The sequence below is a fragment of the Oncorhynchus mykiss genome, chromosome 25 (assembly GCF_057628025.1).
Source record: "Oncorhynchus mykiss isolate SJ-2025 chromosome 25, ASM5762802v1, whole genome shotgun sequence".
NCBI lineage: Eukaryota > Metazoa > Chordata > Actinopteri > Salmoniformes > Salmonidae > Oncorhynchus > Oncorhynchus mykiss.
The window spans coordinates 33,542,769-33,560,113 of record NC_143046.1 but is presented as its reverse complement, the minus strand read 5'-3'; the positions used below and the strand labels follow the sequence as shown (position 1 = coordinate 33,560,113).

General features: G+C 45.3%; 1 protein-coding gene across 2 annotated transcripts; it reads left to right on the top strand.

The window, feature by feature from the left end:
- The first annotated feature begins 1,752 nt into the window (after positions 1–1,752).
- Positions 1,753–16,489, top strand: cabp2b (calcium binding protein 2b). Of its 2 annotated transcripts, XM_021583995.3 has the most exons (7): positions 1,753–1,867; positions 3,878–4,183; positions 14,485–14,515; positions 14,639–14,773; positions 15,237–15,346; positions 15,566–15,713; positions 15,973–16,489. In XM_021583995.3, exons 1-7 carry the CDS (start codon positions 1,781–1,783, stop codon positions 15,996–15,998), a joined length of 843 nt encoding a protein of 280 aa, XP_021439670.2. In that variant the 5' UTR covers positions 1,753–1,780; the 3' UTR covers positions 15,999–16,489. The 2 variants fall into 2 exon arrangements, with proteins under 2 accessions (XP_021439670.2, XP_021439671.1); XM_021583996.3 differs by lacking the exons at positions 1,753–1,867; positions 3,878–4,183 and adding an exon at positions 10,674–10,908.
- Positions 16,490–17,345: the final 856 nt, after the last annotated feature.

Here is a 17,345-nt window from a genome sequence, read left to right as displayed (position 1 = left end):
GAGTGGTTGAAAAACAAGTTTTAATGACTCCAACCTAAGTGTATGTAAACTTCCAACTTCAACTGTGCATACACTCAGATGTAGGAAGTAGAACAAGCCGTATAAGGCTAGGTTGTATTTTATAGTCCTTGTTTAGTGAACTGAAACTGATTGATAGAGTGAGAGAGAGTGATGCTCACCATTTATCCATGAACTACTTCATTTGTGCGCCTTCACAATCGATCTATGAGGCCTAAGCCAATGGAAGCTGGTGGGAGGAGCTACAGGAGGACGTGCTCGTGGTAATGGTTGGAATAGAATACACGGAATGGTATCAAACACTTCAAACATATGGAAACCACATGTTTGACTCCGATCCGTTCCTTCAAATTTCAGCCTTTACAATGAGCCCATCCTCCTGTAGCTCCTCCCACCAGCCCCCCACTGGAATTGGAGTGGGAAGAAGAGTTGGAGAGGAAGAGCAGAGAGGTAGTGTTATTTATAGATGCTTTTAGCGGAATTACATATCTGTGGAGCCGTCAGACATGTCCGTGTAAGGACGAGCTTATAGTTACACTGCAGTGTCTAAAAATGAAACGGAGGCAAGCTGTGTGTGTGTGTATGTGTTTTGAAACACTATACCCTCAGTAGGCAAGCTGTGTGAGTGTGTGTGTGTGCGTGCTGAAACACTATACCCTCAGTAGCCAGGATGTGTGTGTGTGTGTGTGTGTTTAGTCATGCCTACATGATGCATTTATTCATGCATGTTCGTTTTTGATGGGGATGCCACGTCATGTTTTTATCTCCTATGCAGCAAATCATTCTTTGAATCTGTACGCAGCCCCCCTTCCCTCCTCCTCCTCCTCCTCCTCCCTTAGCAAATGAAAGGCTGACCTGAACACCTCACCGAGAATCCAATTTGCGTTCCAACAAAGGCCTGGAATATGACGGGGCAGAGGATTGGGGACAGATTGAGCGACAGAAAAAAAGGGGGAGAGAGAGTAAACGCAGAGGATTATTGTCAGGGCGAGACACAGAGGGTCACAATAGAGAGGGATGGAGGCAAGAAAAAGGACAGAGCGAGGATGGATGAAGTGAGTAGGTTAAACACATGTCAACCGGGGTAGACAACATATCACTACACAAAACAGGAAACAGACAGGCAACATGAGAGAGATACTGGAAAAAGGGGAAAGAGAGAGAGTGTGTGTGTGTGTGAGAGAGAGAGGTGAAAATAGGGACAGGTTGGGGGAGTGATGGAGAAATTGGTAGGTAGAGAGAGAGAGATACTGTGACACCTGAGGGACTCAGAGACAGCGAGAAGGGCAGAGGTGCAGGAACTCAATCCCTGAGCTACAGGACACCTGATGATAAAACCCACTCACCTGGACACAGGACAAGAGATGGAGAGAGCCACGCGCTAACATCCACTGAACGGGGATAGATGGAGACCGGGGGAAAGGGGGATGAGAATAGGGGAGGGAAACCGAGGAAGTAAAAAAGGTGGACGATTTTATTTTCAAAATATTTAGCAATTTTTCTGATTTTAAACTTTGGAGAGAGGTCTATAGCATTGGATGGATAAGAAAGCAAGTCAAGGCAGGAATTAGAACTAGTAAATATAGAACTAATCAAGTCAGTTTGAGGTATCTCTAAAATAAATCCACCAGGAAAACTAGAGAGGAGTGGGATAGATAGATAGATAGATAGATAGATAGATAGATAGATAGATAGATAGATAGATAGATAGATAGATAGAGAAGGGGAGGGAGGGGGGGAGGCGTAAGCAAACGACACAGAGATGTTCATGATCATTCAGAAGGAATCTTCCGCCGGAGGAGGCGTTACAGAAGGGATGAGCACGCCGCAGGAGAAAACAGCAAAACAGGTGTGTGTGTTTGTTTTTGTGTGAATGCTTAATTTACAGTTAATTACACAATGTTTTTAGAATGTTTAGAATATTTAGAATGTTTTTAGAATGTTTAGAATGGTTTTAGAATGTTTAGAATATTTTTAGAATGTTCCCTCTACCTCTAATAAACAAATTTAGATGCTTTAGCGTCTTTTAGTTTTTCAGATTATATTATGTCTGTGTGTGTGTGTGTGTGTGTGTGTGTGTGTGTGTGTGTGTGTGTGTGTGTGTGTGTGTGTGTGTGTGTGTGTGTGTGTGTGTGTGTGTGTGTGTGTGTGTGTGTGTGTGTGTGTGTGTGTGTGTGTGTGTGTAAGGGGCTCACTGCTGTGTATTAGGGGGAGTTGAGGGTAAGAAGATGGAAGGACTGATATACACTGCTCAAAAAAATAAAGGGAACACTAAAATAACACATCCTAGATCTGAATGAATGAAATATTCTTATTAAATACTTTTTTCTTGACATAGTTGAATGTGCTGACAACAAAATCACACAAAAATTATCAATGGAAATCAAATTTATCAACCCATGGAGGTCTAGATTTGCAGTCACACTCAAAATTAAAGTGGAAAACCACACTACAGGCTGATCCAACTTTGATGTAATGTCCTTAAAACAAGTCAAAATGAGGCTCAGTAGTGTGTGTGGTCTCCACGTGCCTGTATGACCTCCCTACAATGCCTGGGCATGCTCCTGATGAGGTGGCGGATGGTCTCCTGAGGGATCTCCTCCCAGACCTGGACTAAAGCATCCGCCAACTCCTGGACAGTCTGTGGTGCAACGTGGCGTTGGTGGATGGAGCGAGACATGATGTCCCAGATGTGCTCAATTGGATTCAGGTCTGGGGAACGGGTGGGCCAGTCCATAGCATCAATGCCTTCCTCTTGCAGGAACTGCTGACACACTCCAGCCAGATTAGGTCTAGCATTGTCTTGCATTAGGAGGAACCCAGGGCCAACCGCACCAGCGGTCTGAGGATCTCATCTCAGTACCTAATGGCAGTCAGGCTACCTCTGGCGAGGACATGGAGGGCTGTGCGGCCCCCCAAAGAAATGTCACCCCACACCATGACTGACCCACCGCCAAACCGGTCATGCTGGAGGTCGTTGCAGGCAGCAGAACGTTCTCCACGGCGTCTCCAGACTGTCACGTCTGGCAGTGCTCCTCCTGCTCCTCCTTGCACAAAGGCGGAGGTAGCGGTCCTGCTGCTGGGTTGTTGCCCTCCTACGGCCTCCTCCACGTCTCCTGATGTACTGGCCTGTCTCCTGGTAGCGCCTCCATATTCTGGACACTACGCTGACAGACACAGCAAACCTTCTTGCCACAGCTCGCATTGATGTGCCATCCTGGATGAGCTGCACTACCTGAGCCACTTGTGTGGGTTGTAGACTCCGTCTCATGCTACCACTAGAGTGAAAGCACCGCCAGCATTCAAAAGTGACCAAAACATCAGCCAGGAAGCATAGGAACTGAGAAGTGGTCTGTGGTCCCCACCTGCAGAACCACTCCTTTATTGGGGGTGTCTTGCTAATTGCCTATAATTTCCACCTGTTGTCTATTCCATTTGCACAACAGCATGTGAAATGTATTGTCAATCAGTGTTGCTTCCTAAGTGGACAGTTTGATTTCACAGAAGTGTGATTGACTTGGAGTTACATTGTGTTGTTTAAGTGTTCCCTTTATTTTTTTGAGCGGTGTATAATGGGGCGGGGGTAGGGACTTTGTTTCAGATATATGAAACCAGGGAATCTTAAGGGTTTCGTCAGAGGTTATGGGATGAAATAATTTTGGGGAGAATTTAACCCGCAAATTTAACCTCAGACACAAATGTATTCATTATTCCATTACTCTTCATTATTCAATGTGAAATAAAATCTTATCAGTTTAATAGTTTCTATGAAACTTTAGTATGGAATTTGACTCCGCTCCTGACTATCAGTATCAATGTGACTCTAACGACTCTTTCACCCTGTACTTTCCCCACGCAGGTAAAAGCAGCGATCAGTAAGAAGGTCCAGAAACAGCAGAATAAGCAGAGGAGGCGGTCCAGTGAGCAGAGTGGAGTCCCTGAGGTCTCAGCGGCTGGAGTCAAGCCCCCCCATGGTAGGTGGTGCAGCCAGAACCCCACCCCCTTCCCCGTGTCAGCGAGGGACAAAGAGAGGGGTACAGGGGACGAAGAGGAGGATCTGGATGTGGAGGACAAGGTGGCAGATATGATGAGGACGGGTGGTCAGAAGCAGCAAGAGAAGGAGCCGATAGACCTGCTGCCTATAATGGACCCAGCTTTCGGACCGGTAAGAACCAGGATGACCTGGGATAGACCTGCTTTAGCCGTGAGTGTGAGTATCTGTGTGTGTGTGTGTGTGTGAGTGTGTGAGTGTGTGAGTGAGTGAGTGAGTGAGTGAGTGAGTGAGTGAGTGAGTGTGTGTGTGTGCGTGCGTGCGTGTGCGTGTGTGCGTGCGTGCGTGTGTGTGTGTGTGTCCATCCATGCCCATCCACCAAGGCATGATTGAAATCTACCCAGGTCCCAATTGAAATTCTAAGCCCCCCTGCTCCAAATGTAAATGCTGACACTGTCCCAATACTCTACGGTAGCTGCTTATGCTATATCCTATGTCCCAGGGTATTTTCTGACCTAAGCCACACAAACTGGACAGTTTATGGTGTGTATTTTGTTTAGCGCTCATGCTAATAGTCAGACTGGACCTTGATCTAATGTTAGCCTTGATGCTAACAGAGTTGTGTTGTTTAGCTATGTGTTCAGGGTTCATGTGGTAGCAGCATGAGCATTTAAGCTCTTTCGTTGCCATCCGCTACATTATGAAAGTGTCATCCGTAACAGATATCATGTTACACCCCAGGACTTATGAACACCAAACTGTTCTCATCCCCACCCACTGTATCAGCGGCTAGCACCACCCACCACACGATAAAAGCATGACACGACTCACTACACAACACAACATGCCCATGGCTTCAGAGTCTTGGGGGAAGGAGAACCGTAGGTTTGCCCTCAGGGGTCCAGTTCTTCCTCCCTGCCCTGCGCTTCCTGCCCTGCCCTGCCCTGCCCTGCCCGCCACATCCTGGCCTGCTCTCTACTCGGCACTGGTTCTGACTCACTGAGTTACTGCAGACTTCCTGTAGTCTGAAACATCAAAGACAATGACTCACACCTAATAGTAAAGACTCATACCTCATGATAGGTCAACTCATTGATTTTGTTGGAGAAAAGAGATTGATTCTTTTGGAAAGATAAAGAGAGCTAGGAAAGACAAAGAGAGTTAGGAAAGATAAAGAGAGTTAGGAAAGATAAAGAGACCTAGGAAAGATAAAGAGAGTTAGGAAAGATAAAGAGAGTTAGCAAAGATAAAGAGACATAGGAAAGATAAAGAGAGTTAGGAAATATAAAGAGACATAGGAAAGATAAAGAGAGTTAGGAAAGATAAAGAGAGTTAGGAAAGATAAAGAGAGTTAGCAAAGATAAAGAGAGCTAGGAAAGATAAAGAAGGTTAGGGAAGATAAAGAGAGCTAGGAAAGATAAAGAGACCTAGGAAAGATAAAGAGAGCTAGGAAAGATAAAGAGAGCTAGGAAAGATAAAGAAGGTTAGGGAAGATAAAGAGAGCTAGGAAAGATAAAGAGAGCTAGGAAATCAATGGAAATGGAAAATGGTAAAGAGGTCATTGGTAGTAGCAGTGAAGCAATATGGTGAGTGTTTGAGAGAGGGAGAGAAGCCGAAGGGTGGAGGAGAGGAGAGGAGAGGAGAGGAGAGGAGAGGAGAGGAGAGGAGAAGCTCATGTGGTGCTCAAACGGACAAAATCTATAGATGTCCAGTATGCTGGACACCCCACTGCACCTCATATACTCCATTTGTCATCCATTTACCCACAGCACACTAAGAATTGAGAACATGTGAGAGCAGATTGGTGCTTGCATAAACATCTACATCCACACCTACATAAACAAAACAAGCTCACATACAAACACACAAAGTCTATATTTTCCCTTCAAATACATACACAGTAATACAGTAATATCCATACTCATCCTCTCAAGTTCTCCCTCTTTTTCATCTTTCTACCAGTGGAGGCTGGTGGGAGGAGCTATAGGAGGACGGGCTCGTTGAAATGGCTGGAATGGAATACATGGAATTAAGTCAAACATGTGGTTTCCATTTGATACCGTTCCATTTATCCCATTACAGCCACAATGAGCCCGTCCTCTTATAGCTCCTCCCACCAGCCTCCACTGCTTTCTACTGTACCTTTTATTTTGTGTCTTTCACTCTCTCTCCACCCTCCCTTTCCATCTTTCACTCTCTCTCCACCCTCCCTTTCCATCTTTCACTCTCTCTCCATCCTCCCTTTCCATCTTTCACTCCCTCTCTCTCCATCCTCCCTTTCCATCTTTCACTCCCTCTCCTTCCTCCCTTTCCATCTTTCACTCCCTCCCTCTCCATCCTCCCTTTCCATCTTTCACTCCCTCCCTCTCCATCCTCCCTCTCAGTCTTTCACTCCCTCTCTCTCCATCCTCCCTTTCCATCTTTCACTCCCTCCCTCTCCATCCTCCCTCTCAGTCTTTCACTCCCTCTCTCTCCATCCTCCCTCTCAGTCTTTCACTCCCTCTCCTTCCTCCCTTTCCATCTTTCACTCCCTCCCTCTCCATCCTCCCTTTCCATCTTTCACTCCCTCCCTCTCCATCCTCCCTCTCAGTCTTTCACTCCCTCTCTCTCCATCCTCCCTTTCCATCTTTCACTCCCTCCCTCTCCATCCTCCCTCTCAGTCTTTCACTCCCTCTCTCTCCATCCTCCCTCTCAGTCTTTCACTCCCTCTCTCTCCATCCTCCCTCTCCATCTTTCACTCCCTCCCTCTCCATCCTCCCTCTCAGTCTTTCACTCCCTCTCTCTCCATCCTCCCTTTCTATCTTTCACTCCCTCTCTCTCCATCCTCCCTTTCCATCTTTCACTCACTCCCTCTCCATCCTCCCTCTCAGTCTTTCACTCCCTCTCTCTCCATCCTCCCTTTCCATCTTTCACTCACTCCCTCTCCATCCTCCCTCCCAGTCTTTCACTCCCTCTCCACCCTCCCTCTCCGTCTTTCACTCCCTCTCTCTCCATCCTCCCTCTGTCGTTCACTCCCTCTCCACCCTCCCTCTCAGTCTTTCACTCCCTCTCCACCCTCCCTCTCCGTCTTTCACTCCCTCTCTCTCCATCCTCCCTCTGTCGTTCACTCCCTCTCCACCCTCCCTCTCAGTCTTTCACTCCCTCTCCACCCTCCCTCTCAGTCTTTCACTCCCTCTCCATCCTCCCTCTCATTCTTTCACTCCCTCTCCACCCTCCCTCTCAGTCTTTCACTCCCTCTCCATCCTCCCTCTCAGTCTTTCACTCCCTCTCCATCCTCCCTCTGTCTTTCACTCCCTCCCTCTCCATCCTCCCTCTCAGTCTTTCACTCCCTCTCCATCCTCCCTCTCAGTCTTTCACTCCCTCTCCTTCCTCCCTTTTCTACTCTTTCTCTTTCTCAATTTCTGATAGACAGGTTGAGTTACTGGATACTAGTGTCAGTATCTAAGACCTGATCAGAACACAATAGCTCAACATAATTACCGGCTCCTACACGCATATCGCCATAGTGACCAGAGTCTTACTTCCAGTCAAGGATTAGAGTAATGTTGCATGACGCATGTCTACCTGAGTCTGTCACAGTGTGTGTGTGTGTGTGTGTGTGTGTGTGTGTGTGTGTGTGTGTGTGTGTGTGTGTGTGTGTGTGTGTGTGTGTGTGTGTGTGTGTGTGTGTGTGTGTGTGTGTGTGTGTGTGTGGGATACCTGATTGAGATCAGATCATGTTGAGAAGACACAGAACCAGAAACCCCAATAGTCACATGATTAACTGACACTATCAATACTTAAATAACAACTAGATAGATAATCAGTCTTGGGCGTTGGTTGTATCAGTGATTAGTCCCCAAATCCAATTTGATTTGTCACGTGCGTTGTAAACAACAGGTATAGACTAACAGTGAAATGGTTACTCACAGGTCCTTTCCCAACAAATGCAGAGTGAAATATAAAAAATATCATGAAAATAGAAATAGTGACACGAGGAATAATACACAGTGAATAATGAATAACAGTAATCCTGGGATTTAGCCCTGGGCCTAGACCTGATTAACCCTCAGTACTAGACCCAACCTCTTAGGCAATAACTCTATCATGTCTAGGAGATAGATGCAGTTACTGGTCCTTCTGCAACCACTGGTCTCTGTCCAATGAGAGCGACTCATCACTTGAACCGGGACCAAATGATGTTTACTAACTAGGCCGGCTAAGAGTTTGAATGAAGCACCATATTGGCATAATCTTTGATGTGTGTGTGTGGGGGGGGGTATATAAATAGCATTCTTAGCAGGATATATTCCATGAACACTTAAAGATGAGGGGATTACCAGCTTTAATTTGGCTTTAAATTCTGCCAAATACTTAAGGGATAAGGGCTGTCCAATATTTTGGACAGACGCTGCCCTCTAGTGGTAATAAACTGACACTGCAGCATAGAACTGACCTCAATATGCCCCTGACTAGGCACCCTCACTGCTCACGTAGAAATACATTTGATTGACTGGTACCTTTAATTGCAATTAGAGTTAGTGTGTCAGCGCAAAAATCAAAAACAAAAAAAAGCAATACCTCCATACGAGACATATACTTGTTAGAGTTAGACACTAGTACTTGCTGAAGATTTATCCAAAATGTTCACTTGGTCTAAAGCCCAAATCTGTCCCCAAAAGTACAGAGGAACTGTGGTCAGTTGATCTCGTAACAGACATCTGTCACCCAGTCAATCTTAGCACTCTGACTTCTTTTCTACTACTATCGCCATACGTCCGGGTTTGTGTGGCCGTGGAAGAGAGAGCGCGAGAGAGAGTGGGAGAGGGTCATAGGGAGTAAAAAGGAACATTACCAATCCACAGTACTGTATAACCAAATATTGAATGAATATTTGGCAGAATTTGAAGCCAAGTTACAATCGGATAATCCTCGTCTTCGAGTGTTCACGGAATGTCACACAATGTATATCTGTTGTAAAACACATGCACATACACACGTTACCAAATAGCCTGGAAGTTGCCAAAGTACTTAGTTCACAGCTGTGCGTCATACCAAGTCCCAGCTGGAGGACCAGGCCTATCCTAGAGTTCACTCCTCTGTTGACCTCTGCACTGACCTCTGAGAGTATGGAACTCTCTGGATAGTGGTTGGGTCCCGCTAAGCACCAATGGTCTATGGACCCTTGCCTTAGCCTTCTACCCAAAACCCGACGTTCATCAGAAGGACAATGGCATAGAACAGTATGCATTTGTTTTAAGATGTACAAAGGCAAGCTACAGTATGTTAAACATCTGCCCTGGCTGACAACACAGACATCCAATAGGTCTCTCTCTCTCTCTCTCTCTCTATCTCTCTCTCTCTCTCTCTCTCTCTCTCTCTCTCTCTCTCTCCTTATACAGCATGTCATTCCCATCACTTGTCATAGTATGTAGTTAGTCATGTGAGTCAGTGTTGTGGCACAGAAACCCAGTTGAGGTCTTGTCCTGGCGTGTCTGATATTATATTTAGAGCATTAGAGCCTCTGTAATGTTGTTATCATGCACCAATCAGAGATAGTACTGCATTTGACATCCAATGATAGCCTCTGAAGCCTTTATCAATGCTAAAACAGACCAATCAGAACAGTCTACTGTAATGCGTTTATTTTGTTTGGATAGGGTTAACACAGACACACACACATGCAGTTAAAGGTGTGTGTGTAATTCTAACACAGACACACACACACTCATCCAATGGTAGCCCAAGACCGCAGCTCCCAGGCTGTTTGAGCATCTGTTTCACTCTTGGTTCTTTTCTTCCTCGTTCATTTTCTCTTTCTTTTGCTTTCTCTCTGTTTTGTCCTCTTCTGGCTTTCTCGTTGCTTTTCCTCCCTTGGCCAGTTTCATTTCCTCTTTCCTTGTCACTCGGGGAAAAGTCCATCCTTGTCTCTCCATCAGTCCTCCACTTTTACCTTCTCACCATCTCTTTTCATCTTGCATCACCCCTCTCTCCACCCCCGACTCAATTTCTTCTTCCCCTCAATCTCCTTACTCTATCCGTTTCTCTTCTTACCCCTCCATCTCTCCCTTTAATCTGAAATGCAGGGAAAGGGATTAAATCCCTTGCGTTTGCCTCCTCTAATTCTCTCTGTCTCTCCCTCTCTCTCTCTCTCTCTCCGTCTGCCTCTCATCACCCTACATATATGTAGTCATTTCTATGGTATAACAAGCCTTGCTCCAGGGAGAGAGAGAGGGGGAGAGATAGGGGGACAGATAGGAGGAGAGATAAGGGGAGAGACAGAGGGGGGGGAGAGAGAGAGAGAGAGAGAGAGAGAGAGAGAGAGAGAGAGAGAGAGAGAGAGAGAGAGAGAGAGAGAGAGAGAGAGAGAGAGAGAGAGAGAGAGAGAGAGAGAGAGAGAGAGAGAGAGAGAGAGAGAGAGAGAGAGAGAGAGAGAGAGAGAGAGAGAGAGAGAGAGAGAGAGAGAGAGAGAGAGAGAGAGAGAGAGATAAGGGATTAAAAGACGGGGTAAAATTGAGGGTAGGAGAGAGAGACAGAGTAATGCACACATGGACAAAATGTCATGCAGCTCTTTTCTGTACAGACATAGAAGTGGGCTAGGTTTATGTTTGTTTATAGGCAACCCTAGTAAAAAAAAGAAAAACACACATCAGGAGTTTCATCTCTGATATGAACATCACTCTTCAGACCACGATGGGTGATAGGATGCCCTGGACCCCACCTCAGAGCTCCAACGTTGGGTGGGACCTTTAAAACTCCACCGACAGGGGTGGAGCGAGAGAGAAAGACAGAAAATATAGCAAGAAGGAAAACAGAAGCGAGAGGGAGGGACGAGAGAGGGAGGATAGAGTGTTACTTCACTTCGAGGATAGGGGATGGGGAATTGTACCAAGCCATCCATGAAAAACAAAACGAAAAAGGTAAGAGCAGTTCCATTTGCTTTTGCTTTTCCAAAGATATGGGACGAGAGAAGCTTCTGCTTGCTTGCTTTCTATTTCCTTGCCTATGTGTTAATGCATGGAGTATCATGAAGATATTGACTACATGTAGTTGCTCTGTATTTGTTCTCAATTGAGAACAGGTCCTGTGTGCTTCTAAACAACTTTGCTATTGATCTAAAGGACTGTCACAACATTGATCTGAAACAATCTAACGTAATTCTTCTGAACAACTCCAGCAGAGGCAATCCATGACACTTCTTTTTCACCTGTATGCATACTGTTTCTGCATCGGCGGTATTAGTACAGGGGAGACCTTTCTTTGATTATCTCCAAGAATGAGGAGTTCTTTATACTTGTGTTTCCTGAAAGGGCAGGCCCCGGGAACCAGATCAATGGTATCTGGTTTTATCAACTTAATACTCAAGTCACACGTAGAGTAGTTATTGACTAGACGTACTCTGTAAGTGTGTTGCGTAACATTGTGCTAAGTCCCTGAGGTGAGCTGAGTGTCTGTGGCCTGAACACTTAGCAGAATGAACACCCCAATCCAACACTGAGCCAAGACTGAGCCTTGAAAAAGAGAGCGAGAGAGAGAGGAAGAGAGACAGGGACCGGGACAGAGAGAGAGAGAGAGAGAGAGGGAGGAAGAGAGACAGGGACCGGGACACAGAGAGAGAGAGATAGAGAGGAAGAGAGACAGGGACCGGGACAGAGAGAGAGAGCGGGGGAGGAAGAGAGACAGGGACCGGGACAGAGAGAGAGGGAGGAAGAGAGACAGGGACCAGGACAGAGAGAGAGAGAGAGAGGAAGAGAGACAGGGACCGGGACACAGAGAGAGAGAGAGATAGAGAGGAAGAGAGACAGGGACCGGGACAGAGAGAGAGAGGGGGGGAGGAAGAGAGACAGGGACCGGGACAGAGAGAGAGGGAGGAAGAGAGACAGGGACCAGGACAGAGAGAGAGAGAGAGAGGAAGAGAGACCGGGACCGGGACAGAGAGAGAGAGAGAGGAAGAGAGAGAGAGAGAGAGAGAGAGAGAGAGAGAGAGAGAGAGTGAGAGAGAGAGAGAGAGAGAGAGAGAGAGAGAGGGGGGTGGGGGGAAGAGAGGAAGAGAGGAAGAGAGAGAGAGAGAGAGAGAGAGAGAGAGAGAGGAAGAGAGACAGGGACCAGGACAGAGAGAGAGAGAGAGAGAGAGAGAGGAAGAGAGACAGGGACCAGGACAGAGAGAGAGAGAGAGAGAGAGAGAGAGGAAGAGAGACAGGGACCAGGACAGAGAGAGAGAGAGAGAGAGAGAGAGAGAGAGGGGAAGAGAGACAGGGACCAGGACAGACAGAGAGAGAGAGATAGAGAGAGAGAGAGAGGAAGAGAGACAGGGACCGGGACAGAGAGAGAGAGGGGAAGCATGGCTTCTTGTAACCAATACACATACCGCCATGTAAACAGACAGATAGTTCTACTTATTAGGCTGATGAGCCACTGGCTGACAGGGTTTACAAAGTAGACAGGCAGAGTTAAACTTCCTAAAAGAGAAGAGATTGCCAATCCTTTCCTGTACTGTGTGCTGTTTCAACATCTGATCTCCCTGAGGACTAGTGCTGTGGACAGCTGGCTGTCAGACCCCAGCAGACAGAGAATGAAACAGAGTGTGAAACCAACGACTGTTGGGTTCACTAGTTCTGCATGATTCTGGTTCTAAGGGGGCCGTCGAGCCCCGGGGGGACAAGCGGGGAACAGGGGGCCAGGAGGGGCCACGGTCGGAGGGCGAGGAGGAATCGGGCGAAGACAAGGAGTTTAAGGCGCCCCTGTCTGCGCTGGTCCAGAACTGCACCGTGTTACACAGCATCGTGGGCCCTGCCTGCATCTTCCTCAAACAGGGCTTTGCAAGCAGCCAGATCGTACGTACACGCACTAGTGAACACGGACACACTCATCACACGCACACATACACACTTACAAATGCATACTAAATCATTCACGCACACAACGCCACTAACACACACACACACACACACGTCATCATCGTTATGTCACTTCATTTTCACCACGTGATATTCTCTCCACAATTAAGTTGTCATTTCACTTTCATAACCATCATGGGACAACCAATCAAACTTGCTATATAAATTATATAGTGTAAAATAGTCTGAACCAAACCTTGATGTGTTGGCACGCTGTGTACCCCGAGTGTACAAAACATTAGGAACACCTTCCTACTATTGAATTGTACCCCCTTTTGCCCTCAGAACAGATTCAATTCGTCGGGGCGTGGACTCTACAAGGTGTCGAAAGCGTTCCACAGGGATGCTGGCCCATGTTGACTCCAATGCTTCCTACAGTTGTGTCAAGTTGGCTGGATGTCCTTTGAGTGGTGGACAATTCTTGATACACACGGGAAACTGTGGAGCGTGAAAAACCCAGCAGCTTTGCAGTTGTTGACACACTCAACCCGGTGCGCCTGGTACCTACTACCATACCCCGTTCAAAGACACCTAAATATTTTGTGTTACCCATTCACCCTCTGAATGGCACACAAACACAATCCATGTCTCACTTGTCTCAAGGCTTAAAAATAAAAAAAAATCTCCTCCCCTTCATCTACACTGATTGAAGTGGATTTAACAAGTGACATCAATAAGGGATCATAGCTTTCACCTAGATTCACCTGGTCAGTCTGTGTCATGGAAAGAGCTGGTGTTCCTAATGTTTTGTACACTCAGAGCAGATCATATACAGGGAGACTCCAAGAAGAACATCTGTGGTAAAGACTGTAAAGAAAAATAGAACTACAGGGATTTTCTCTTCCTATACTGTACCACACCGGAACAGACACCACCTACAGTGTGTGTGTGGTTGCACCGACAATGCACATTATGTGTGCACTCATACTAAACCTCCCAAATCTCCTAATCTCCAGCTGTTGCCAGGGGCAACCCTCCCTATGGTGATTTACGTTGACGTAAAAGTATTTTTTTACCCGTTCCATAACACAAACAGATGTCTCTCACAATGTCATCTGTATACAATTAGATTCAGATATATCCCATCCTTTTCGACGTAATGTACCAGATAGATATCGTATTTAGTCTGACTTTGCAGAGCATCCTGGTTTACTCTTTCTACTAATGTGTGTCTAGTGGCCTGCTGCAAATCACATGTACGGCCCTGCCTTAAAAAGTCTTCTCAAACGGCAGACCTTCTGCCTCTCTACCCCGGCTTTCCTCTCATCCTCCTGCTGCCTTTTGGCCAATTGGCTCCCATTGTCTTTGTGATTGAAGTGCGTTGTGCATTTCAGGATATCAGTGGTTGGACATTTGTGCTTTTGTCGACCTTTAGATTTTCATCTGTGCATTTGACTGCGGTGTTTGTGTCAACGTAGAGGCATGCGGCGAACGTTGGTCTGATCGTGGGTACGTGTGTAAACAGATTGTGTTGTTGTCATAAGTCTTGAGTGTTTGTGATGTACATGTGTGAGTGTGTGGTGTGGTGTGTGTGTGTGTGTGTGTGTTCATGTGCAACTACCAGTCTGCTTATGTGTGTCCCTCTGCTACCTCCGACAGGACAGGGACCTACGACCTGAGGAGATTGAAGGTAGATTACACCCCTCTATCTGACATAGTCATAATCATAAACCACTACACGTGTTTCAGTGTAGATGATCCAATTCTTACCCTGTGTGTGCGCTTGTATGTCTGTGCCTGTGTGCGCGCGCAGAGCTCCGCGAGGCGTTTCTGGAGTTTGATAAGAAGAAGAATGGCTACATCAGCTACAAGGACCTAGGAGAGTGCATGAGGACCATGGGCTACATGCCCACAGAGATGGAGCTCATCGAGCTGGGCCAGTCCATCTGTGAGTCTGACGTCATCATCAACATGAGACGGGGGAAACGCCACAGAATCATAGAATATCTGAAACTCTAGAGTGGTGATATTACAACGAATGATGGACCCAGGAAGCACGGAGTCAGTAAAGAAAGACATTAGCCGTATCCATAATGTAACTGTGAGAAATAGTAGTCGTGTTCCCGAGGGCTCCCGAGTGGCGCAGCGGTCTAAGGCACTGCATCTCAGTGCCAGAGGCGTCACTACTGTACCTGGTTCGAATCCAGGCTGTATCACATCCGACTGTGATTGGGAGTCCCATAGGGCGGCGCACAATTGGCCCAGCGTCGTCCAGGTTTGGCCGGGGTAGGCCGTCATTGTAAATAAGAATTTGTTTTTAACTGACTTGCCAAGTTAAATAAAAGTTTAAGAAATGTAAAAGAAATGTAAAAAAAATATATATACCTATTTTTTTTTCTTCTGGTCTGTAGGTGGGGGCAAACTAGACTTTGAGGACTTTGTGGAGCTGATGGGCCCAAAGATGCTGGCAGAGACAGCAGATATGATCGGAGTGAAAGAACTACGAGACGCATTCAAGGAGGTCAGTCTTTCTCTCTCAGATTGTGTGGGCTCAAAGCTGACAGAAATGGTTGCGGTCTCACTCAATGTGAGTAACTGTCACTATATCCCCTCTCCTCTCTCCCTTTCTCTGTCTCTCTCTGTCTCTCTCTCTCTCTCTCTGTCTCTCTTTCTTTGTTTTTCTGTCCCTTTCTCTGTCTCTCTGTCTCTCTGTCTCTGTCTCTCTCTCTCCCTCTCTCAGTTCGATACTAACGGTGATGGTCAGATCAGTATAACGGAGCTTAGGGAGGCCATGAAGAAACTGATGGGAGAACAGCTGACAAACAGAGAGATTGATGAGATCCTCCGGGATGTGGACCTCAACGGGGATGGACTGGTCAACTTTGAGGGTGTGTGTGGGTTGATTCTTCTATCCTTGTGGGGACCTAAAATCCCCATATGCGTGAGTGTGCGTGTATGCGTGTATGCGCGTGTGTGTGTGTGTGTGTGTTTGTGTGCTTGCGTGTGTGTGTGTGTGTGTGCGTGTGTGAAGTTTCAGTACTGAGTTATGTTTGTCAGAAACAGTGGCTTCAGCTTTTCTGTTGGTTTGTGTATAGGATAATACTTTTTCCTTTTCCTCTCTCTGTCACGTTCTCTCTCTTTTCACAGAATTTGTTCGAATGATGTCACGCTGAGATAAACAGACGGAGTCGTTGTGCAACAACTGGAAAAGGGACCACTGCATTTGTAGTGAACATTCTTGCACCATGCTAGTGACTGAGCATCGATTCTAAAACGTTATTTTTGTTAAGCAGCACTTATAACGTTCATTTTGTTAAGCAGCACTTATAACGTTCATTTTGTTAAGCAGCACTTATAACGTTCATTTTGTTAAGCAGCACTTATAACGTTCATTTTGTTAAGCAGCACTTATAACGTTCATTTTGTTAAGCAGCACTTATAACGTTCATTTTGTTAAGCAGCACTTATAACGTTCATTTTGTTAAGCAGCACTTATAACGTTCATTTTGTTAAGCAGCACTTATAACGTTCATTTTGTTAAGCAGCACTTATAACGTTATTTTTGTTAAGCAGCACTTATAACGTTATTTTTGTTAAGCAGCACTTATAACGTTCATTTTGTTAATTAAGCAGCACTTATAACGTTCATTTTGTTAATTAAGCAGCACTTATAACGTTCATTTTGTTAATTAAGCAGCACTTATAACGTTATTTTTGTTAAGCAGCACTTATAACGTTATTTTTGTTAAGCAGCACTTATAACGTTCATTTTGTTAAGCAGCACTTATAACGTTATTTTTGTTAAGCAGCAATTATAACGTTCATTTTGTTAATTAAGCAGCACTTATAACGTTAATTTTGTTAATTAAGCAGCACTTATAACGTTATTTTTGTTAAGCAGCACTTATAACGTTATTTTTGTTAAGCAGCACTTATAACGTTATTTTTGTTAAGCAGCACTTATAACGTTATTTTTGTTAAGCAGCACTTATAACGTTATTTTTGTTAAGCAGCACTTATAACGTTATTTTTGTTAATTAAGCAGCACTTATAACGTTATTTTTGTTAATTAAGCAGCACTTACAACGTTAATTTTGTTAAGCAGCACTTATAACGTTCATTTTGTTAATTAAGCAGCACTTACAACGTTATTTTTGTTAATTAAGCAGCACTTACAACGTTAATTTTGTTAAGCAGCACTTATAACGTTATTTTTGTTAATTAAGCAGCACTTATAACGTTCATTTTGTTAATTAAGCAGCACTTATAACGTTCATTTTGTTAATTAAGCAGCACTTATAACGTTCATTTTGTTAATTAAGCAGCACTTATAACGTTATTTTTGTTAAGCAGCACTTATAACGTTCATTTTGTTAAGCAGCACTTATAACGTTCATTTTGTTAAGCAGCACTTATAACGTTATTTTTGTTAAGCAGCAATTATAACGTTCATTTTGTTAATTAAGCAGCACTTATAACGTTAATTTTGTTAATTAAGCAGCACTTATAACGTTATTTTT